Source organism: Piliocolobus tephrosceles, chromosome X (genome assembly GCF_002776525.5).
Source record: "Piliocolobus tephrosceles isolate RC106 chromosome X, ASM277652v3, whole genome shotgun sequence".
In the NCBI taxonomy this organism is placed as follows: Eukaryota; Metazoa; Chordata; class Mammalia; order Primates; family Cercopithecidae; genus Piliocolobus; species Piliocolobus tephrosceles.
In genome coordinates, this window is record NC_045455.1 from 67,821,410 (window position 1) to 67,846,481 (window position 25,072).

Genomic DNA, 25,072 nt, shown 5'->3' on the forward strand with positions numbered 1-25,072 from the left:
TTTGCTAACATTTTGGCAAGTCATCTATGTAATCCTAGTCACAGAGTTTTACACTAAAACATGGGCAAAAGGGGACAGTCTGTTTTGTATATGTTTTGTACATGGACTAGTACATTGACTTAAATGGTGATTCACTATTTTTTTCCCTTGGCCTTTCTTATTACGAAAATATGTAAATATTCTGAGACAAATTATTTCTATATTTCTACTGGGCTCACTCTCAGAATGAATTAGGAAATCTCTAGGAATATACATCAGGATCATCAAGGTAACTCTTCAAAACATACATGCTTAGTCTCCACTCTGCACCCAATGAATTGGAACCTCTGGAAAACTCAAAAGAATAAAGTAACAAGGACATACTATACAATATTAAAAAGAACAAGGTTCATCTTTCAAGTCTGCACTTTGATTTTACCCTACTTACCAACTAATAAGTTAACCTGTTACTGTTTCATAGATATTAGCAGAAAACATGAAACTTCTGGGTTAGAAACAATGAACTTTATTATTTGCAGCACAGCAGTCAGTATGAGCATCATTTCTGTTTCCCTGCCCTCAAGCCCCATGAGGGGTAATACAGATGGGCACAGATAGCTGCCTGGACACAGGGTAGCTAGTGTTATAGGAAAGGAACACTGAGCTTGAGGGTCCTACTATTTCACAGCAGAAAGTAAGAAAGTTTGCTCTTTGTCCTGGAGGGAGACATTACCTCAACCTTCAGGGTTGATCACTGCAAACACAACTCTGAGAAATGACCCAGGTAAAACTCTGGGTTTATTTACTAGGTAAAGTAAATGCAATGTTAGGGCCTTGCATTCTTGGCATACCCAGCAAGGTGTGTGGGAGTGTGAGAGAACTAAGGGAGAGTATTTCTTAACATATCTATATGAACTATCAAGAGATTTTTTTTTTTTTTAAGCAAGATGTAGGACACAGCACAGAATAATCCCATCTGTACTTTTTTTTTTTTTTTAAAAGGAGTGACATATAGTCTTGTAAATATACAGACCACTTTTAGAAGAGTATTTTAAAAACTCCCTTGAAAGCAGAAATGGAGGCACTTGTATTCTACTTTATACTATTTCTTTTGCTTTGTTATTATGAGCATATATATATATATGTGAAATCATAAAAATTTACCTGTCTTTTGTCAGTAGATACTCTGGTCATCTCTTCATTATCTCCTAAGGGTCCATGCTTTCCCTCTTCATTTTTCTAATAAAAATCAGATTAAGGAAAAGAAAAGATTAGCACATAAGACATATGACTAATTCAACATTCCCATATTTAAAGGCTGGCATCCTTGGCTTTGACCATTTTTTTTTATGATGAAACTCTACATTGACTTTCCACTTTGTTCGGATCAAGTTCATACTACTTTACTTAGTAAATAAACCTTTATGATCTATCCCCTATGTACTTTCCCAAAACATAGAAGGATTGGAAATCATGATCAGAAAATAGAATTCTGAAGTTTATGGTTTCAGAATTGTGGCAGTTTTGAGTAATGGAAAAGTCCAAAGTGTGGCCATGAATGACTAAAGTGGAATAGAGGTAAATTAATTGGAATTGAGAAGATAAGGAACTATGTAGCAAAGGTAGATTTGCTACATAGTTAGATTTGCTACATAGTTAGATTGGGACTGTGGTAGATAGGATAATGCCCTGCCAGAGATCTCCTTGTCCCAGTCCCTGGAGCCTATGACTATGTTTTGTTACACAGCAAGGAGGAATTCAGGTTGCAGCTGGAACTGAGGCACTAACCACCTACTTTGAGATGGGGAGATTATCCTTGATTATCTGATTGGCCCGATGTTATCACAAGGGTCATTATAAGTAAAAGAGGGGTGTGGGAGAGTCAGTGATGCAACATGAAATACTTGACTGGCCATTGCTGGCTTTGAAGATGGAAGAGGCCCAAGAGCCATGGAAAACAGACAATCTCCACAGGTAGAAAAGGCAAGGAAAGGTTCTCCCCTAGAGCGTCTGAAGGAAATCTTGCTCTGCCAACACCTTGACTTTAGCCCAGTAAGACCCATTTCAGACCTCTTACATACAGAACTGTATAATAAATTTGTGTTGTTTTAAGCTACCAACTTTGTGGTCATCTGTTATAGCAGCAATAGAAAACTAATACAGGTATATCCATGAGGGAAAAAGTGAAAACTTGAAGTAGAAAGAAAGTTTTGAGGCAGGGACCAAAGTCCTTCATTTATTAGTTCAACAAATACTTATTGAACCTGTGCTATATGACAGCCTAGTTGCTCAAGATGCAGCTCTCAAAGGGCTTATGATTTATGAAAACAGGAAAGTGACTATCAAGTAAGTTGATTAAGACAAAGAAAGTGACATAGAATTCTGTGAGCTCCAAAATATGTGGGATAACCGGGTGTGGTGGCTCACGCCTGTAATCCCAGCACTTTGGGAGGCCGAGGCGCGCAGATCATGAGGTCCGGAGTTCGAGACCAGCCTGGCCAACACAGTGAAACCCTGTCTCTACTAAAAATACAAAAATTAGTGGGCGTGGTGGCGCACACCTATAGTCCCAGCTACTCAGGAGGCTGAGGCAGAAGAATTGCTTGAACCTCGGAGGCAGAGGCTGCGGTGAGCTGAGATCAGGCCACTGCACTCCAGCCTGGGCAACAGAGCAAGACTCCGTCTCAAAAAAAAAAAAAAATAGGTGGGATAGTTAATACATTGATAAAGTTTTAAAGTAGGAATGGGAAACTCTGTAAATGTTGACCTGCTAGTCTTATGAAACAAGTGCTGGATGCTAGAAAAGAAACAACCTTCAAAAAGAAGTTTACAGGAAAACCCATGTTCTGGGAATGAGGTTTCTGTTCAAACAGAACAGGAAGTAGAGGAAGTGATGGTGTCAGTGGAAAAACAGTAAGGATGTGGGTGCTAGTAGTGGTAATAATTATATGAGTGATGATAATAATAGTACCTAACATCTACTGCATGTTTATCATGTGCCAGGCCCTAAATTATCTCATTTAATCCTTATAACTTTATAAAGTAGCTCCTATTATTTCCATTTTACAAATGAGGAAATTGTGGCTGAGAAAGATTAAATAACTCAACCAAGGTCACACAGGTAATAAGTGGATATGCCAGATCCAGCACAAGATCCATTGTCTTAACCGTTATGCTACATTGCTTCTGTTCTGGAAAAGTACAGTGAGGGCCTTTAGCATAAGGTACCAGAAGACACAATGGAAAGAGTTAGGAGGCTAGGTGCAGTGGCTCATACCTATAATCCTAACACTTCGGGAGGCTGAGGCGGGCAGACTGCTTGAGCCCAGTAGTTAGTGACCAGTCTGGGCAACATGGCAAGACCCCATCTCTATTAAAATAAATAAATAAGGAGACAAGAACAACAACAACAACAAAAAACACATAGTACGTAACATGTGCCAGGCACTAAGACCTTTACAAATATTAACTCATTCATTTCTCATAAAAGCCTCATGTAGTATATACTAGTAACATTTCATTTTACAGATGAGGAAGCTAACACAGAGAGGTAAAGTTACCCAAAGTTATACAACTAGTAAGAAGTGGAGTCAGAATCTGAACCCAGGCAGGCTGGCTGTACCACCGGCTACTCTAAGACACTAGACTAAGGTGCTGCTCCAATGTTTATACTAACATTACAGTATAAGTATTTTCTTATGTTAAGTGAAAAGGGTAGAATCCAGAGTTAAATAATTTCATGTAAGTAAAGAAAATAAGAGAAAAAAGACTGAGAAACAATTTTTAAAAAGTAATTAGTCTCTAGGAGGTGGAATTATGATAAAACTTTTCTTCTGTCCATTTTAAAAATAACAAACATTTATTACTTTGGTAATTCATAAAAATACTTCTAGTAAGACAAAAGGTTGGTAAAGTTTCAAAAGCAGTATTTCCAATACAATTACATGTCTAATTGCATCTTGGTGTTTCTATTATTTACCCTGTTCAGCAAAAGCAGACTAAAGAATTTAAGTGAAACAATCTTATTACTTTAGCTTAAAGAAGTTTTTTTTTCTCTCAATAGGAGAAAGTTTGTACTCAACTCTACGAATACCATGTGCAAATAATACTGGAAAAAATATACTATAGTAAATGGTAAAGAAATACTAGGCACAAAATTTGGCAACATTTCGAGGAATTTAATATTTCCACAAGTATAAACACAATGGCAGCATATACTATATGTATATGAAATTTAGATGTATTCTTATTGTATCATTTAAAATTAATAACTTAACCCTGTAACAGTACTGAAACTGTCAAATACAAAATTGTATTCCTGCTATGACTGCAACTACCTGCAAAATTATGTGGATATTAACTAGTACAAAAAGAAAATCCAAGAGAAACATTTAAAATATAAATAAAAAACATTTTAAAATGTTGCAGCTATAGATTCAGTCTTCAGTTTCAGTGATAATGTTTGTACAATAAATAACACTATAAAAGTGAAGTACAATATGCTCCCTTTCATTCTGGATTCTTCCCCCACACTATCATTGGTCTTGCTTTTTTGCAATGGCCATGATATGAGAAGAACTAATGAAATTATATACTTCTGCTTTATTGACATTAAATATACAAGTAATTGACAACCTACAATCATGTTCTAAATACTTGGTAAATCTGCCTTTTTGGAATTTAAAACACATTTTTCTCATATAAACAATGTTAAAAATGATAGTCAAGTTCCCAAGCTAACATGCAAAAGCCTATTTCACCCAGATCACTGCCAGAGTAATCCTGAGGCTCTCCCTCCCCAAGTGCCTCACAGTCCCAAGGCCTGTAAATAAGAACAGAAGTAGAGGCCTACCCAAGACCATGGTGAGAGGGTTGTAGTCCTAGGAGGCATGGGTGTGGGAGCACAGCTGGAAAGACACCAATGCAGTGAATAGGAGCTGGGCAAGCTCCAGGACCAGGAGCTAAGAGTGATAACCTTTCATACAGCCAAGTCAATCCTACTTCCAGGTTGCCTGGCTTTCTGAAGACATGGATGTTCTTTGTTTTGATGCCTTCTGTACTCATTTCTATGTGTTTTAACTTTCCATTTAAAAGGCTTAAATAGACATGCATATGAGTCAGATTTCTAAATAAGATCCCAAATAAAATATTTGAAACAAAAGATTTATTTCTTTTCATTTAGAAAACTTCCATGGTGTCCATCAGATGAAGGAACGAGATGCCAGGAAAACTAAGAGTCATTGGCTTGGGAGAAAACAGAGACTCATAACCCTGATCTTTTGTTAAACATGATATAAAGTTGTATAAAATTTTGTTGCTAATATAGTTTTGAAATTTCCTTGGTAGTATTTTTTTTAACAAAATGCTAACTGAAAGCTTTATCTCAGTTTTCTCAGATCCACAGTTTTCTCTATAAAGTATGAGGAAACAGTAGGGTGTATATTATTTGCAAACAAACTTCAACAATTAGTTGGCCAATCAATTCCTTCCTAATAGAAACGTAAATATCATTTTTCACAAATTAAATATAACTTGTGCCTGTTGAAAAAAAAAAATTTAATTTCAGCACAGGATGTGGTGTGTATGAAAAATAAAATAGAACTAAAATGAGATCAAATCTGGATATTTACAAAAGAAAGAATGCCTTTTCAAAATTTGTATTCAATCTCTAATATGTCCAGTTTTTAAAAGTCTTTTGTTTTTCTGTTCTTTTTTTTTTGACACGGAGTCTCACTCTGTTGCCAGGCTGGAGTGCAGTGGCGCGATCTCGGCTCAATGCAACCTCCGCCTCCCAGGTTCAAGCTATTCTCCTGCCTTAGCCTCCTGAATAGCTGGGACTACAGGTGCACACCACCACAACCAGCTACTTTTTGTAGTTTTGGCAGAGATGGGGTTTCACTATGTTGGCCAAGATGGTCTTGATCTCTTGACCTTGTGATCTGCCTGCCTCAGCCTCCCAAAGTGCTGGGATTAGAGGCATGAGCCACTGCGCCCAGCCTAAAAGCCTTAAATCTCTAAATATTTGTTTCTAATCTGGCTCTTCAAAATAAATTTTATCTGGAAAACAAAACCCCACAAACATAAAATCCCTAACAGCTTGGAAATCTACTTTCATAAAACAATACTAAGCTATTAACAAGTAGAAGGAATAAAGGAACTTCAAAATTAATGAAGGAAATGAAGAGCTTTCTCAGCCATTAGTAAAATGTAGAGCCAGAGTAGGGGATGAGGGTGAGAAATATGGAATAACAATGCATAACATTTTAAATAATGTTTTACTATCTATAAAACACTTCACATAGGAATTGGGGGAGGAAACTACGCCAAGAGTTTATCATTTTATTATAATATCATTTTATTATGAGAAGTGAATATCCTCACATCCCGTTAAAATTCCTCAATGCAATTCTTATACCGATAGGATAAAATCTAAACTCCTTTGCAAGGCATACAATGCTTTTTATGATATGATTCCTGTCTACATTGTCGAGCTCCTTTCCAGCCTCTTCCCTCTGCCTAATTTCACTTTCTGGCTTGAGGACCACAAATTCTCTGATTCCTCCAAGCTTTTCCATGTAGAGTTCCTTGGCTTGGGCAATGTCTACTCATTCTTCATGTCTCAGTGCAAATATGACCTTCTCTGTGAATCCTTCCTTCACTTCCCCATATAGAGCCTGGCTCCCAGTCTTGCCAACATCTCTGCTTATACTGTGTACTCACTCCACCAATTCTATTTTAATTGTTTAAATGCCTAGTGTTTCTTCTCATTAGAAAATAAAGACCATGGCTGCCGGGCAACCGCTTCCTGACAGCTCCAGTTAATGGGACTGCCAGCAGGCTAGACATCCTTTGCCAGAAACTGCAGCGCTTAGTTCTGTGCCCAGTTCTGTGCCTGAGAGGGGATTCTGCCTGTTTTGGGATTGGAGTGGGGCATTGCCACCAGAAAACCTGCAGAATTCCGGGTTGTGCAGCCAAGCAGGAACAGGTGTACCTTACTAGACCCATCCTCTTGCAATCTTGGACCTTAAGGAAAGATGTGGAGTGGGCTGCTACCTCCTGGCCTAAATGAAAGTGATGCTGAGTCAAACTCTGAAGATGAAGTTACGTTGGAGAACTCTGGACTTACCTTACAGGAAGATAAACAGGATGAGAGTCTCAGAAAAACAGAAATCATAGGTTTCTCAACAGATGAACCAAAAACTGAAACAGAGTCAAATGTAAATGCCTATGAAAAGTGTCCTTCTGGAACTCCCATAGACATGTGGAATACATTTCAAGAATTGCATAAAAAACATTCTGAACAGAAAAGCACAACCTCAAGATTCAGAGGGAAAAAAAGAAAACGCACTTTGGGAGGCCGAGACGGGCAGATCACGAGGTCAGGAGATCAAGACCATCCTGGCTAATACGGTGAAACCCCGTCTCTACTAAAAATACAAAAAAAAAAAAACTAGCCAGGCAAGGTGGCGGGTGCCTGTAGTCCCAGCTACTCGGGAGGCTGAGGCAGGAGAATGGTGTAAACCCGGGAGGTGGAGCTTGCAGTGAGCTGAGATCTGGCCGAGACTCCGCCTCAAAAAAAAAAAAAAAAAAAAGAAAACGCTCCAGAAAAGATAAATTGAAGAATGAAAAAGAATCTCATAGTGAACCATCCTCAAATGAAACCCAATGGAAGGAGCTTACTCAGTATTTTGGAGTCAATGATAGATTTGACCTGCCTGTTAAAAGGAAAAAAGTTGAGAAGTCAGGCCTTGAAAAGAGAATAGACCAGGCTGTGGAGGAGTGGAATATTGAGAAGGCTGAGGAACTTAGCAACCAGTTAGCTACTCAAGAGCTTGGTGTAAAAGTTGCCAAAGCAGTTGCCTGCCACAACTTTGTAAAAGCCAAAAAGGAGGTTGAAAATTCACAGGCTGCCCGAAAAAAGAAGAAACTCACATGGGGGTTTGAAGCAAAGAAGAGATGGGAAACCAAAAGCAACATGGGATACATGTAACTTGCCAGAATGCTTCAAGACATTTGTAGACTCGGATGCTCAATTTACTGAGAATGTTTTCCTGCCTACGTTAATATGTCAGAAAATTGATAGCACTAAAACAAGAATAAGCATAAAATTTGGGATTTTGATTATCAGCTCTTTTCAATCTTTCTTAAGGACTTTGTCCTGTTGAAGTGAATAAAACGAAGCATTCATTCACTTTATAAGAAATGTAAGAAAAAAATATAGAAAGAAGAGGATAGGATTTTGTTTATTTATTTGTATGGATGGACCCTTGACATAAAATCACTTTGGGCGCTTTTCATTCATTTGGTTTAGCATGGCCAGTGAGCTTCTCGTACTTAATTTTTTTTTTTTTTTGAGATAGAGTCTCACTCGCTCTGTCACCCAGGCTAGAGTGCAGTAGCACGATCTTGGCTCACTGCAACCACTGCTCCTGGGTTCAAGTGATTCTCATGCCTCAGCCTCCTAAGTAGCTGGGATTACGGGCGAACGCCACCACGCCCAACTAATTTTTTTTTTTTTTTGTATTTCTAGTAGAGACGGAGTTTTGCTGTGTTGGTCAGGCTGGTCTTGAACTCCTGGCCTCATGATTCACCTGCCTCTGCCTCCCAAAGTTCTGGGATTACAGGCATGAGCTACCATGCTGGCCTTGTATTTTCTTATCTGTACCCAGTGTAACTACACGTTTACTGGAACTGTGTTTTTAAGATTGACAGTTGTTTATAATGGATTAGCTGTAAGTGCCAAAAAGTTTCAGTTGATATTATCTTTACAAATGACTTGACCTTAATGTTATAAAAGTAGTTACTGTTTTTTTATTGGAGGCAGATTTGATATTTCAGAATTGCATAGTAAAAGCAATTTATTAATTTTTGTGTACTTTCAGATAAACTATTACAACAAAAAAAGGGGCAGAATGTAGTATTTGGAAGATGATTGAAATTCAGCAATGCCTAAAAATGTTTTCCTAAGTATCTTTCTCAGCCATGTCATTCTTTAAATTATGAGATGGTTCTTAGAAGAGAAAAATGGTGTAATTGTATTAAACAGACAATTATAACTCAAGATAATATAACTTTGAACCTTCTAAAAAAAAAAAAAAGAAAAGAAAACAAAGACCATGTTTTTTCTGCTTTGTGTCTCCAGTGCCAAGCACAAAACCTCATCCACAGTAAAATGAAAAGAGTAGGTAGTCTCCTAAGAGTACTGTGGGAATTTAAGGATTTATAGTCTTTCTCTGGAAAATCTAAAGCAACCTTTCAGCAGAATTATTGGTAAGTTGGAAACCTCAGCAAGTACATGCAGAATATAACTACAACTTTGTAAGAGTAAAATAAAAAACCTCATGCTTAAGATTGGAAGTACCAAAATGTTAACAGTAATGTTAGAGTGATGAGAAGTCATGCGTAATTTTCTGCCCCACCCCTCTCCTTTTACCTCTGTTTTCAAAAATGTCTTAAATGCTCAACTTAACCTAATACTATTTTCCAATGGCTGTGGCCCCCTATAAAAATTAATGCCAACACCCTAAGCTTCCAAAATTATCAAACAGAAATGATGAGAACCTAGCATCATGCCATTCCATGCATGGAGGAAAATGAGAACCTAGCACCTTGTTGCCCCAAGGGTAGGAGAAAGAAAAGACGTAGCATGTCCATTCTTCCAATTCCAATATATTGGCTTTTGTGATTATTCTTACTATACATTTCTGATCTTTTTTTTTGAGACGGAGTCTTACTCTGTCGCCCAGGCTGGAGTGCAGTGGTGCAATCTCAGCTCACTGCAACCTCCAACGATTCTCATCCATGAGAACTGTTCAAGTGATTCTCATGCCTCAGCCTCCTGAGTAGCTGGGACTACAGGTGGATACCACCATGCCTAGCTAATTTTTGTATTTTTAGTAGAGATGGGGTTTCACTATGTTGCCCAGGCTGGTTTTGAAGTCCTGACCTCAGGTGATCCATCCGCCTCAGCCTCACAAAGTGCTGGGATTACAGGCGTGAGCCACTGCACCCGGCCCATTTCTAATCTATTTTGATCCTGTCTTTCAAGATCCAAAAAGAGACTACTTCCATCCAACATTAACCAATTAGCATTCATATAATGGTAGATGCTAAAGGGTATATGCTAGGTAAAATAAGACATGGTCTCTATCTCCAGGCAATTTATATATTTCTGTGGCAGAGGGGCAAACCATCTAGATAAAACACCAACAGTATATACAATTGGGGGAAATTATGTGGTATAGGCAATAATCTTATTAGCCAAACTGACATATGAATACCATTAGTACCTGATAAACATGGCAGTCTCAGAAAGTATTTTTAGAATGGAAGATGACTTGTTACAGCTAGGAATTATAAAGTGTCATGTTAATCAAGAAAGGTAATTTTAAAATCTTAAGGCTTGTTAAGTTTGGTTTTAGGTATGACAGAAACTGGAGCAATAAACTCAGATTTTAAACCATTGCGTTTCTAAGGAGAAAAACTATGAAACAAATTATACCTGAGATTTTTGCCTCTGGGCTTCTACTGCTGGGAAGAGCTCCATCCAGAGGCTGAGCAGAGTGAAAAGGTTGACTTTAGAAAGTCTTGGTATCTGACCTACAGAAGAGACGACAAACACTTTAAAACGTGTTACTAATGGCGAAAAAGGAGCCAATCTCAATGCCACTTGGGTGCTGCAACATAAGCCCAGCTGCTTTCGCATGAGGCACAGAAAAAGATTAGGGTATAAGAGAGTCAGAAGTATCTTAGCGGGAGACGCTTCAGTCTTAGTCGTGGCTACCTCCTTTTCCACTTAAAAAGTTGGGCCCTCTTTCTCCAGCCCTCACCCTGCAGGAAAAAACGGTACAGCTAATACACATAGCTGGGGGGACAACCCAAAGCAAGCTGTGAAAAGTCCTCGCATCTGACGTCGTGGTGGTGCAAGCTTTTCTTTGGACTGTGCTGGGGCGTTGTTAAAAGGAAAGCTATTAGTACACAGCCCGGAAAATGCGCTGACCTTCGACGGTAAAGCAGTCGAAATACAGGAAAGCGTCACATGCGGTTAATTTGGAAATCAAGGCAAAAGCGCGGTTTGGAAATATTCAGGCTCTTTGACCTCAGAGCACCAGCTCTACGTCCTGTGAGAAACAAATAAGAGGGGTAAAAAGTCACACTTCAAAAGCCGGTGGGACCGAGCCGAGCGGTTCTAGCGACCGAGGAGGGGACACGCAGAGGGCGGGCAGGAGACATCCAGAAGCAGCAGGGGAGGCAAAGAGGTGCAGACAAGGAATCTGGAGTTCAATGACGGGAGACGCACAGGGCAGAGCGAAAGGTAGGGTGGCGGGAGCAGGGTCCGGGACACTTACCGGTCATGCTGCCAGTCTGGGTGCTAACTGACCGCCCGGCCCTCGCGCTCTCCAGATTTTGCATCTGCCCAGCTTCTTTCATCCCAAACCTAGCGTCCTCTGCTGCCAAGGAAACCTCTCCCAGTCAGACATGATCTTGGCCTCAGCGTCCCCGCCTCTCGCCTCCTCTCAGCAACTGTAAGGCAACGGCCCACTAGGCGCAGCCAGATGACGCCTCAAGCTTGACCGCCACTTCAGGGCTCCTCGTGTGACGTCATAGAGAGGCGGGGCTGCGACGCCAGAGAGCTGCCCCTCGGCCGGTGACAGAGTTGGTAAGCACCGAGCTGTAAATCGCTTGAGACCTGTATTTGGTTATGTCGTTGGTTTTGCCAAGTAAGGTCACTTGAGGATTTCTTGGTTCGAGGTCCCAGGTTGCGCAGACTCTGACTGCATCGAGTTGAGAATTTTGGTTAGAATGTTAAAGTGGAAACCTATCCCAGGCTGTCATGGTCAGTGTTTTAGAGAACTTCGTGGGTGGGGGTGTGGAGCTGGGCGGTCCAGGATGTTCTGTCATCAGAGACTGGCGGGTTCTGGGGAACTTAGTGCCGTGGAACACAGCAGGGACGTTCTGCTTCTCATCAAGAACATGAAGACGTTAAGAGGTGGAATTGTAACAGGGAAAAAGGTGAGAGGAGGCAGTAGGAGTTATTTTGTTTTTAATTTCTAATGTCTAGTTTATTTCCACAAAACATCTGTATCATACCAGTTCTTTGAAATTGGTTCAGACTTGTTTCATGGCCTAGATCAGCACTGTCCAGTAGAACTTCCTGTAATATTCTATATCTGCACTGTCCAATATGGTAGCCACCAGCCACATGTGGCTATTGAGCATCTGAAATGTGACCAGTACAACCAAGGAACTGCATTTTTAGCTTCGTTTAGTTTTAATTAATTTACATTTTAAGTAGTGACATGTGACTATTGGCTGCTATCGTATTGGACATCACTCTAGACTCTCCTCCTGGAATTCCTATTAGGTATCGGTTAAACCGTTTTTATAATAATATTTATTATTATATAATATTTTATTTATTATTTATTATAATATTTATTATTATATATTTATTATTTATTAAAATATAAATATTTTATTTATTATTTATTACAATATTATATAATATTTTATTTATTATATAATAATAAATATATTATATATTTATATATAATTATAAAATTAAATATATATTCCAAATAATAATTTTTAAATTATTATTTTAAAAATATCCCATCATTTTGTTTCTCTGAGCCACATTCTGGCTAATTTCTTCAGATCTATCTTTCAGCTTGCTGTTTATTTCTTTGGCTGTGTAGAATTTTTTCTAATTCGCCTGTTCTGGGCTCTTCAGGTGATTTGACTATATCCAGAGAACTCCATTCCACTGTACCTTTCCTGAGGTCTAGACTTTGTTGACAGTGCTTTCATGGCAATTAACACTAAGGCTTAAAGACAGGGAATGGACTAGGAGAAAATATTTGCAAATCACGTATCCAACAAAGGACTCATATCCAGAATATATAAAGAACCGTATAAACTCAGAGTAAGTAAACAAACAGTCCAGTTAGAAAATGGATCAAAGACTTGAATAGTCATTTCACCAAAGAAGATATACAGATGGCAAATAAAAATGTAAAACAGTGTTCAGTGTCATTAGCCATTAGGGAAATGCATATTAAAACCACAATGAGATTCTACCGCACACCTATTAAAATGGCTAAAATAACAAGTACTGACAGCACTAAATGCCGTTGAGGATGCAGAGCAACCGGATCTCTCATACATTGCTGGTAGGACTATAAAATGGCATAACCACTCTAGAAAACAGTTTGACAGTTTCTTATAAAGTTGCACAGACGCTTATCATATCACCCAGCAATGACACTCCAGGGTATTTATCCTAGACAAACCAAAACTTATGCTCAAACAAAATTCTGTACATGAATGTCATAGTGGCTTTATTTTTAATAGTCAAAAACTGAAAACAGTCCGGGTGTGGCGGCTCACACCTGTAATCCCAGCACTTTGGGAGGCCGAGGCGGGTGGATCATGAGGTCAGGAGTTCGTGATCAGCCTGGGGAACATGGTGAAACCCCCCGTCTCTACTAAAAAATACAAAAAATTGGCCAGACGCGGTGGCTCACGCCTGTAATCCCAGCACTTTGGGAGGCTGAGTCGGGCAGATCACGAGGTCAGGAGATCGAGACCATCCTGGCTAACATGCTGAAACCCCGTCTCCACTAAAAATACAAAAAATTAGCTGGGCATGGTGGCAGGCACCTGTAGTCCCAGCTACTCGGGAGGCTGAGGCAGGAGAATGGCATGAACCCAGGAGGTGGAGCTTGCAGTGAGCTGAGATGGTGCCACTGTACTCCAGCTTGGGCGACAGAGTGAGACTCCATCTCAAAAAAAAAAAAAAACAACTGTAAACAAGCCAAACAGTCCTTAGTGAGTGAATAGAAAGCAAACTGGAGTACATCCATGCCATGGGACACTACTCAGCCATAAAAAGTAATGAGCTATTGGTACATACAACTTGAATGAATCTCAAGGGCATTGTGGTGAGTTTTTAAAAGCCAATCTCAAAGGGTTGTATACTATATGATTCCATCTAGGTACCATTCTCAAAGCCAAAAAAAAAAAAAAAAGCGATGAAGGACGAATCCATGATTGCCAAGTGTTATGGTTGGGACAAGGGTCTGACTGTTAAGAGGTAACACGACAGAGTTTCTTTGTGATGACAGTTACTCATATCTATACATCTGATAAAATTCATAGAGCTGTACACCGAAAATGCAAAGTGGAACATTCAAAACTAGTAAAACACAAATAAGATCTATACCTGTATTAACAGTATTGTACCAGTATCAGTTTCCTGATTTTACCAAAGTGCTATGAATATGTAAGACATACCGTTGCAGAAGCTGGGTGAAGGGTAATATAGGAACTCTGTATTATTTTTGCAACTTTCTTTAAGTCTTAAACTCTCTAAATAACTAGATAGATGTATATATACCTATATATGTTATATGTGTGTGTGTGCATGTGTGTGTGTCTGTGTGTGTATCTTTGATCCCCAGCAGTCTAGATCTGCCCTGCCCTTCAAACAGTCATTAGCATTATTGCTCATTAACCTCTCTTTGGACTCCTGGTCTCATTCCATTTTCAGTCCTTTAATATTTCAGAGCAGTTTAAATACTTGGACTATTTCTCTTACTTTCTTGCTAGCTCAGCCATATTTTATCCTGCATTTTTAGGTATTTGTAGCTGAAATATTTTTCAGACTAGGCTAACTTTTCCACAGTATTGGTGGAATAATTGTTCTGCTACAGAGGAATAAGAGAACTAAAAAGGATTATAAAATGAAATGTTCCCTAAGTGCTGAGAAGTGGACAAGCTCAGAGCCGCTGAGTTCTACAAAGGCCAGTTTAATCAATAAAATGGTTCTTAAATCAATAAACAATTCTATATATCAAGTGGAAAGAGCATGGGTTTTGGTATGAGATAGACAAGCTGTATTCACACTCTAAGCACAGAAGTTATTTACCAGTTGCTGTATCAGTTGGCTTAGACCCAGCTTGTTGTAGGTAACAAATGTGAACCCCCAAAATCTAAGACAGGTCTCAGTTAATTTAGAAAGTTTATTTTGCCAAAGTTAAGGATGTGCACCCGTGACACAGCCTCAGGAGGTCTTGACGACATGTGCCCAAGGTGATCAGAGCACAGCTTGGTTTTTGTACATTTTAGGGAGACGTGAAACATCAATCAACATAGGTAAGATGAGCATTGGTTTGGTCTAGAAAGGTGGGACATCTCAATGTGAGGAGGGGGCTTCCAGGTCTTAGGTAGATAAGAAACAAATGCTTGCATTCTTTTGAGTTTCTGATTACCCTTTCCAAAGGAGGCAATCAGATGTACATTTATCTCAGTGAGCAGACGGATGACTTTGAATAGAATGGAGGCAGGTTTGGCCTAAGAAGTTCCCAGCTTGACTTTTCCCTTTAGCTTAGTGATTTGGAGACCCCAAGATTTTTTGTTCACACAAATAACTATGAAATCTCAGGGGCTTGCCCCAACAAAGGTTAATTTTTACTCATGTTATGTGCTGCTGCTTCTGTGAATTGGCTCTGGGATCCAGGCTAAAGGAGCAGCCTCTGTCCTTTCTTTCTTTCTTTTTTCCGCCCTCAATTCCCCTGTATGTGACTCATCTTCCTAGCATGCTAGTTGCTTCTTTGGCTCTCCAGCCCCTTCCTCTGCCTCTGCTGTAATAGCCCCTTCTCTTCGAAGGGGAGGGGAGGGGAAGTTATCAAATGGCTTTTTGACTGAGTTACTCAGGGAAGAAGGAAGGGAGGAAGGAAGGGGCCAGGGAAAGAAGGAAGGAAAGCATGATGGTAAAACATTTATCACAAATTTTCATGAAGCCTACATGATCCCAAGCAGTACGGTGCCTGGCAAAGCACAGGTGCTGAATACTGTTGATCGTCCCTCTCTTTTTCATCTTCCATTTGCCTATTCTCTGTAGTAGCCTAAGTTTTCTTTTACTTTAGGTCCTGTGGATGGGGAATGTTAGTCTTAGCAGTGTGTTTATTAGGACAGAATCTTCTCAACAAAGCAAGCCGATGGTCTGTGGAGTTGATCATAGGCACTGAATCTGTAGCTGGATCTGCTGATGCTGGTGGTGCTTGTGGAATACCTGGCTTGTGGAAGAAAATGTACCTCACACTCAATTTTCCTCTTGCGTGTAAGAAGGCACTCCATGACCAGTGCTGGAGACACTGGGTTGTAGCAGATAAAGGATTTACCCATAGGGTCACAAAAGGAGGAGGTGGGAGGGAATCTTGAATCCATCTGTCTGAGGAGTTTGGGGCTAGAGTCTTTAGGGTTTTGGAGTGGGCCCAAGTGTGGAGAGTGTTGATTGGTCGAAGAGTGCAGAGTGAAGTCATGGCACAGGGAGATGAAGAAGCTGTGTTCTCATGCTCATCCTGTTCTTCTGTGAGGGTCTCCAAACTGGTTGCTGAAATTTGGGTCTGAAAAACATCTTAAGTGATCCTTAGACAAAAGCCTTATGATTCTGTCAGAGATCATCTCTATAGGGACAACAGGGATGCAAATCAATTTTTAAACAGTCTTATTGAAGCAGGATATTTCCCTGACCCCTTTGTAGGCCTCGGAATAGGGGTGCCCCATTTACTCAGCCCACAACTCTCATCTCCTTGCGGGAGCGAGCACATGAGCAAATGAGGCAGGAACTGGAGTACACAACCACTGGAATCAACTGGCCACTTCGTCGCCAGCAGGAGTGAACGCCACTCATTGAGACTCACTGCTCTCTACCCCTTATGGGAGGGAGCACACAGTGAGCAGGTACAGGAGCCAGGGTGAGCACTTTTGAGCACCAGCAGAAACAAACTCCATGTGTGCCCCAAGGCAGTGTCTGGTGGGGTGCCTACAACCCCTGAAGCCCCAGAGGGAGTATTACAGTGGTCTTTTAGCTCTGCCATCTGCAGACAGCTTAAGTGTTAACAACTCTGCAGGCCCTCCCTCTGCCTTTCCATGTGAGGAAGCTGTCTTCTACCAGTGAGGGCAAAGGGCCAGTGTGACAGCCTTTTGCATCTGCACTTGTGGCTCCTGGGCTCTTGTTTGGCATCCAGGAGAAATGAGTTTGGACAAATGAATTGAAGGATGGTAAAAACAGGATTTTATCGCTGATAAAAGTGGTCCTCAGCAGGAAGGGAATGTGCTGAAAAGGGGATGTGCTGGGAAGGTAATCTTCCCCTGAAGTCTGGCCGTCTCTGGCCAGATTCTTCTCTGAAGTTATGCTGTCAATCTCTCTGAAGTCAAGCCACTTCTCTCCAGTGTTGAGCCATAGCCTCTCATGTCAAACTGCTTCTCCTTTCTGCCAGCTGAGTCTGGAGTTTTTATAAGCACAGTATAGGGGGCAGGGCAGGCCATGGGTGGTTTTGGAAAAGGCAACATTTGAGCGGGAAAACAGGGATGTAAGTTCTCATTTTGGATTGCAGTCTCAGGCTTTTTGGCTTGAAGATGGGGTTTGCCAGGGACCTGCCCCTGTCTCCTAGAATTTCTCTGCCTCCTGTCTCCATCAATATGATCTTAACGTCAGAAATTCTATCTCTAGGAACAATGGGGATGCAAATGGTCAGGATCTAGTGACCTTTGGTAACAAGGAAGTGGGCTGAATTGTGGCCTGATTAGTTCTTTTTTTTTTTGAGACAGAGTCTCACTCCAGGCATGTTGGAGTGTAGTGGCACAATATTGGCTCACTGCAACCTCTGCCTCCTGGATTCAAGTGATTCTCATGCCTCTGCCTTCTGAGTAGCAGGGATTACAGACACATGCCACCAAGCCTGACTAATTTTTGTATTTTTAGTAGAGACTAGGTTTCACCATGTTGGCCGGGCTGGTCTCAAACTCCTGAACTCAAGCCATCCACCTGCCTTGGCCTCCCAAAGTGCTGGGATTACAGGTGTGAGCCACTGTGCCTGGCTGATTAGTTTTGTTGTTGTTGTTGTTTTTTTTTTTTTTTTTTTTTTTTTTTTGTAGATACGGACTCTTGCTCTGTCGTCCCAGGCTGGAGTGCAGTGGCACAATCTCAGCCCACTGCAACCTCTGCCTCCCGGGTTCAAGCATTTCTCCTGCCTCAGCCTCCGAGTAGCTGGGACTATAGGCACATGCTGCCATGCCCAGCTAATTTCTTTTGTATTTTAGTAGAGATGGGGTTTCACCATGTTGCCCAGGCTGGTCTCAAACTCCTGAGCCTGTCAGGCAATCTGCCCGCCTCAGCCTCCCAAAGTGCTAGGATTACAGGCGTGAGCCACTGTGCCTGGCTGATTCATTCTTAATTATAACTATATTTCTGTCCAGAACCCAGCATGCCATTCTTGTCAACCCTGTGGGGATGGTTTCAGTTTGGTCATTTTGGGCAAAAAATGTGATTATCACTGATTTGTTTTTCTAAGACCACCAGAGCGAGCACAAAAGATCCAGCGACCAGGCAAGGGTAGGAGCAAAACTGCACATTTATTTTGGTCACTTAAGGTGTGGGGAAGAAGTCTGTCGGCCTCTGGCAAAGAAGGCCGGCAGAGTCCCCCGCTGTGGGGCTCTCGGACGGAGTTCCCACAGTCCTAACATCCCGACAGGAGTGGGGCTGTGAGAAGGCTGTGTGGGACCCTGGCCGACAGTGGCTTTTCTAGGAGTGGGAGGGCAATAGGCGGGGCATGGGCGTGTCGGTGGGGGGGCGTTCCGCAGGTGCGACCAGGTAAATCTTGGTCTCTTTGGATTGACGTCACCTGGCGCATGCCCAGTTGGTCTGCACCTTCCCTGGGCGCCGGCTGCATTTTCGCACGCGCAGGAAAAGCTGGTGAAGAAGAACCCGGAAGTGCGCCATCCTGCCTCCGTTCCTCCAAACAGTCCAACCTTTTATTGATAATAGTGATAAAGGGGCACCGTGGTCTGTCTGGCTACTTCCTGCTGTTAAGGGGCGTTGTTAAGTTCGGGGCCCGCTACGAGGAGAGTTACCCGCGGCTCAGCGAGGGTGATGGGGGTCCCTGAGTCTCGGCACCTTCAGTTGTCATCGTCCAGATGTAGGAGCTGGAAGGAGCTCCCAGGATCCTGGGAAAGGGGGTCACGTGGAGACGCAGCACCTGTTCTCAGGGTGGGGCAATCAGACTTCCAGTGTCCTCCCTGCTGGCAAGCAGGGCAGGGGGTTGCTAGTGGACGAGGGTTAGGACATTCACTGGCCCAATGTCCTGATGCCTTGCACTTATAGCAAGGCTGCGTTGGGACTCGGGGACCCTGCGGACACCTGTTGGCATAGTGTCCTGCCTTGCCACATTTATAGCAGGCACCTTTCACGGTCTTGGAGTCTGTGGGGTGTGTGCTCTCTGGTCTGGGGTTACTACTGGGCTGTAAAGCCACTGCTAGGAGCTGGGCCTTCTGTTTCAGGCATGCCTGTTGCACTGCCTCAGCCGTCTCCTCTCTGGAGTTATAGACCTTAAAGGCTAATTTAACCAGGTCTTGTATTGGTGCCTGAGGACCATCCTCTACCTTTTGAAGTTTTTTACGAATGTCAGGAGCTGATTGAGAAATGAAATAAGATGCCAAAATGGTGGCCCCTGTGGGGGAGGCCGGGTGTATTGGGTTAGAACCTCAGTCAGCCTATTTAAGAATGCGGCTGGATTTTCTTCTGGATTTTGAATAATTTCTTTTAATTTGTTAAAATTTACAGTTTTGTTTGAGGCTGCTTGCATACCAGCCAACAAACACTGGACCATTAGGTCTCGCCTACGGCACCCAGGCTGGTTTGCTTGGTAGTTCCAGTCTGGGTCTGCCGAGGGGACTGCTTGCTCCCCTAGTGGGATGGCGGCGTCATTTAAATGTAGTTGGTTGGCGTGCTGCCTGGCGGCCGCTAGGGTGCGCTCTTGCTCCTCAGGGTTTAGGGTGGAGGTTAGGATAACCTGGAAGTCATGCCAAGTTAAGTCATAGGCCTGACAAAGGTATCTAAATTCCTTTATGTATATGGTGGGATTAGCTGAGAAATCCCCTAAACGCTTCTCAATTTTGAAAAGATCGGCCAATGAAAAAGGGACATGTACTCTGACTACCCCCTCTGCCCCAGCCACCTCTCGCAAAGGCGCTAACACTGTAGGAGGGTGTGGGGCAGGAGTGGAGGCATCAGCAGGGCACTTAGAGCGGGTGTGTGCAGAGACAGGAGACTCAAGACAGCCAGTTGGCGGCCCCGGAGGAGGCATGGGACTGAGTGGATTACTAGTGGGTGAGGAAGAGGAAGGAGGAGTCTGGACGGAGGGAGGAGAAGTAGTATAGGGTGGAAGTGAGGGAAACCCTAGATCCTCCGGCTGAACAGAAAGGAATGAAGACTCCTCTTTTTCGGGTTCCTGTGAGCCGGCGTCCTTGGCTAGCATAACTTGGGCCGAAGAGCACCGGCTATACAGGTCGGGACGAGAGCGTAAGGCCCAAAAGCCTTGAATGTAAGTAATTTCGGACCACTTGCCTAGCCACTGGCAGAAATTGCTGAGGTCGGTCAGAACATTGCGGTCTAGGGTGCCCTCTGGTGGCCACTGAGACTGATTGTCTAGTTTGTATGGGGGCCACGCCACAGTGGAAAGGAAAATTAACCGCTTCCTCCTAAGGTCTTGTTCCAGCTGTAAGGTTTTTTAATTGGCTAGGAGGCACCCTAAGGGGGTGCTCTTTGGAAATTTGAACTGGGGGTTTCCCATTTGTTTCCTCTTTACCGACACACAATGGACACAATGGAAATGGAAGTGGATCTCTGCCTGGCTTCAAAGCGTCCTTTGGAACCAGCAGAGACAGACTGGAGGCTCTTGAAGCCAAAGTGGAGATTACCTTCAGGCAGATGTCTCCGTCCTGAAGGGGTCTCCCAAGCCACTTGGTGGCTCAAAATGGACCTCGGACCTGTGCAGGATTTTGGCTGAGGGAGGTAAAGAGGAGACAAAGGCACTTACCCCAGAGAGGCCGTGAGAGTGAGCCAAGCGGGTCTCAGGTCCTGGTCCGTCTGCGGGGTGGAAGGAGGAGGAGGAGGAGGCTCCCTGGACCCTGGGGGCCCTGAGGAGGGGTCTCCTCCCGGGTTCGGCACCAACTGATTTGTTTTTCTAAGACCACCAGAGCGAGCACAAAAGAACCAGCGACCAGGCAATGGTAGGAGCAAAACTGCACATTTATTTTGGTCACTTAAGGTGTGGGGAAGAAGTCTGTCGGCCTCTGGCAAAGAAGGCCGGCAGAGTCCCCCCCCGTGGGGCTCTCCGGCGGAGTTCCCACAGTCCTAACATCCCGACAGGAGTAGGGCTGTGAGAAGGCTGTGTGGGACCCTGGCCGACAGTGGCTTTTCTAGGAGTGGGAGGGCAACAGGCAGGGCACGGGCGTGTTGGGGGGCCTTCCGCAGGTGCTACCGGGTAAATCTTGGTCTCTTCGGATTGACGTCACCTGGCGCATGCCCAGTTGGTCTGCACCCTCCCTGGGCGCCGGCTGCATTTTCGCGCGCGGGGGAAAAGCTGGTAAAGAAGAACCCGGAAGGGCGCCATCCTGCCTCCGTTCGTCCAAACAATCACCACCACTCTGAGTCCGGAGGTTAAGGTTTCCTAAACAATTCTCAGAAGGCCATTCCTGGCAGCACTTAAACCCTGAGGAAGCAAAGAGAAACCTGAAACAAAATCCAGATGCCTTTCAGGAATATGTGCTTCGTTATGGAGGGCAGTGCTGCCAAAGAGAAATGACTTCTCAGGTTTTCCATACATTGTCCCAAATGGTCTTCTCGGAAAAGTAAACTTGGTGCCATGTTGATTAATGTGCTACAGAGTAAGAAGGTTCAGGCAGCCCTGGAAATGGTGCTCCCCCAAGGTGGGAAGGACTGGTAAGCCCACTTTCCCTTGTTCTCCCAAGCTCTCTACCAAAAGGCTGCCTGAGAGGGGGTGGGCAGAGCGGCCTGGGCAGCACAGTCAATGTCCAAGCTCATTTTGGGTCCCTGTTTGGTGGTGCCTCTGGACTGTCAGGTAGGGCCACCTGGGTTCAGATATTTCTTAATCAGCATCCCTATAGAAGTTCTCTAATTAGACACATTAGAAATCAACAGAAGGAAGGCTGGGTGCAGTGGCTTGTGCCCATAGTCCCATCCCTTTGGGAGGCCGAAGCCAGAGAATTACTTGAGGCCAGGAGTTCAAGACCAGCCTGGGCAACATAATGAGACTTGATCTCTACAAAACATTTTTTAAAATTAGCTAGTTGTGGTAATGTGCAACTGTAGCCACAGCTACTCCAGAGGCTAAGGTGAGAGGATTGCTTGAGCCCAAGAGTTTAAGGCTGCAGTGAGCTATGATTGCACCACTGTACTCCAGCCTGGGCAACAGAGTGAGACCCCATCTCTAAACAGAAATAAAAAAGAAATCAACAGACTAGAGGGAGAAGTAGGGATGAGAGGATGGATAGAAAAGGGAGTAGGGAGGAAACTAACACTGATGGAATATCTGCTATGATCAGGCACCCTATGTAACAATAATGATAATAGTAGTAATAATATAGTATCTTATATTATTGAGTGTTTACTATGTTCCAGGCTCTGTTCTAGGTACTTTATGTTTATTATCTCATTTGCTCCTTCTAGCAACCTTGTGATGTGGGCAATATTATTTAGCTCCACTTATAGGAACCAAGACATTCGGTGACTTGCCCCAATAGACATAGCTTGAAAGGGGTGGGGGCAGGATATGAATGGACATTATGACTTCATTTAATACCCACAACAACCCACTGATACAGATTTTTATCATCTCCACTATGCAGGTGAGGAAACTAAGACCCTCAGACCAGCAACATCGCCATCACATGGGAGCTTGTGAGTAAAGCAGAATCTTGCGCCGCACTTCAGACTTTGAGTCAGAATCTGTACATCCACCATTGGGGTAGGCCAGTGGGCTCCAGCGATTCTCAAACTGGAGTATGCGTAAGAGTCCCTCAGAGACTATGTTAAAACCCAGATTTCTGGGTCCCAGCCTTAGAAATTCTGAATCAGTGGTTTTTAGCTAAAGTATTTTGGCCCTCTGTAGAATTGCTTTTACCAAAAGCAATTGATAGCAAGTACTTTTTGGTATCATATTATCTGCTGATGTTAACTGATGCCAGAAGCAAAATTTTCATACCAGATTCGAACAAGTGTCAAAGTTTTATTTGGCCCAGAGGTTACAAACTTTTTTGGAAAGTCCCAGATGCAAATATGTTAGGCTTTTCAGACCATTTAGTCTGTGTCACAACTATTCCATTCTGCTGCAAAAGCAGCCATAGATGATATGAAAATGACTGAGTGTGGCCATTTTCCAATAAAACTCAATTAACTCCCCCTCATTTAACTCCTAAATTGAGTGAACCATCGGTGGCGGCAATGAGACCTAGTTCAGAATGTATTTCAGGAACGGGATTTAAATACTTGAAGAGAAAAGGATTCTCTAAAATAGCTAAGTTAGGTACCATAGGCCTGGTTAACTTTCTTTAGGGCAATGAAACCATACACTTTTGGGTTAACTGTTTTAAAAAGATTTTATTTCTTTAGAGCAATTTTAGGTTCACAGCAAAATGGAGTGGAAAATAGAGATTTCCCATATGGCCCCTGCCACACACATGCACAGCCTCCCCAACTATTAACATCCCCCACCAGAGTGGTGCATTTGTTACAGTTGATGAACCTGCATTGACACATCATCATCACCCAAAGTCCATAGTTTACATTAGAATTCACTCTTGGTGTTGTACATCCTCTGGGTTTGGGCAAATGTGTAGGGACATGTGTCTACCATTGTAGTATATCATACAGAGTAGTTTCACTGCCTTAAAAATCCTCTGTGCTTTGCCTTATTCATCCCTGCACCCTAACTCCTGGAAACACTAGTCTTTTTTACTGTCTCCATAGTTTTGCCTTTTCTAGAATGTCATATAGTTGGAATCATTGTATGTAGTTGTGGAGGCTAAAGCAAATCCATCTTGGATGCCAGTCTGCCATGTTGACTTCTTGATTAACCTCAATTTAGGGAAGGCTGCTATCTTCCATTTTATCTACTGTTCCTTGTGTGAGAACTTGTACTTACTGTAAATCCTGCCCTTAGGTCAAAATGACCTTGACCATAAATTCTGCTCTAGGCAGATTCACATAGCATCTTGCCTTTCCCTGTAATTGTCCTACACATTCCTTCCCTATGACATGGAAGCCCTGGGTCTGTGTGGGTCATAGTATGGGAATCTAATACCTTGTCTGACAGCTGCCCAGGACATTGTGGCTTCTCTTCCTAAGTCCCTATTAAATGTTTTTTTTTTTTTTCTTTTTCTTTTTTTTCTTCCGTGAAAAACTGAATGTGTCAGCCTCTTTCTTGGCCTCTTAGCTTCTGCAGACTTTAGGGGTAGATTTCCATAGACCTGCCCTTTTCAGACTGGCTTCTCTCTTAGTAATATGCATTATTTAAGTTTCCTCCACATCTTTTTGGGCTTGATGGCTCATTTATTTTTAGTGCCAAATAATATTCCATTGCTTGGTTGTACCACAGTTATTTATCTATTCACTTACCGAACAACATCTTGGTTGCTTCCAAGTTTGGACAATGATAAAAAAAAAAAAAAAAATAAAAAGGAAAAAGAAGCTTCTGCAAATACCCATGTGCAGATTTTTCTGTGGACATATTTTCAACTCCTTTGCGTAAATACCAAGGAGTATGTTTGTTAGATCATATGGTAAGAGTATGTTTAGTTTTGTAAGAAACTGCCAAACTGTCTTCCAAAGTGACTGTACCTTTTTTTCATTTCTAACAGAAGTGAATGTGTAAACCAAAAATAAAATTCTAAGCCTGTCAACCATCTGATTGGACCCCTCCTCTCAGCCAGGGGCATCCAAAGTTAACCTGAAAAACTAATTCAGGTCAACTTTCAGGCCATGATGGGAAGGAAGAACTGGACCTGCCTCATTATGCCCTCCTCCATTTTGGAATTACTGATAGAATAGAGTCTTTAAGTCTGATAAGAACTTTTACAATCTATTCTCTCTGAAGCGTGCTACCTGGAAGCTTCACCTGCATGATAAAACTTTGGTCTCTACAACTGCTTATCTTAACCCAGACATTCCTTTCTATTGATTCCAGGTCTTTAGATAATAACTCTTTCAAACAATTGCCAGTCAGAAAAC

The 25,072-nt window shown here is 42.5% G+C and overlaps 2 protein-coding genes across 2 annotated transcripts in view; one reads left to right on the forward strand and one right to left on the reverse strand.

Moving 5' to 3' along the window:
• Nucleotides 1-11,572, reverse strand: part of CDADC1 (cytidine and dCMP deaminase domain containing 1) — a 48,970-nt gene extending 37,398 nt beyond the window's left edge. Inside the window, exons 1-3 of the mRNA XM_023187366.3 lie at nt 11,328-11,572; nt 10,481-10,578; nt 1,144-1,218 (exon numbers count right to left, since the gene is read on the reverse strand). Coding sequence (XP_023043134.1) covers nt 1,144-1,218; nt 10,481-10,578; nt 11,328-11,409 — 255 coding nt within the window. The 5' untranslated portion in view covers nt 11,410-11,572. The remainder of the gene's footprint in view (nt 1-1,143; nt 1,219-10,480; nt 10,579-11,327) is intronic.
• LOC111523064 (protein FAM204A-like) lies at nt 6,884-8,023 on the forward strand. The gene is made up of 2 exons (XM_023187369.3): nt 6,884-7,310; nt 7,565-8,023. Exons 1-2 carry the CDS (start codon nt 7,014-7,016, stop codon nt 7,967-7,969), a joined length of 702 nt encoding a protein of 233 aa, XP_023043137.1. The 5' UTR covers nt 6,884-7,013; the 3' UTR covers nt 7,970-8,023.
• Nucleotides 11,573-25,072: the final 13,500 nt, after the last annotated feature.

What these genes read in the sequence shown, in the direction of transcription:
- LOC111523064 (XM_023187369.3), top strand. Translation starts at nt 7,014, where the DNA reads ATGTGGAGTGGGCTGCTACCTCCTGGCCTAAATGAAAGTGATGCTGAG. An exon ending in CAACCTCAAGATTCAGAGGG is followed by an intron (nt 7,311 to 7,564) that starts AAAAAAAGAAAA and finishes AAAAAAAAAAAA; the next exon opens with AAAAAAAGAAAACGCTCCAG.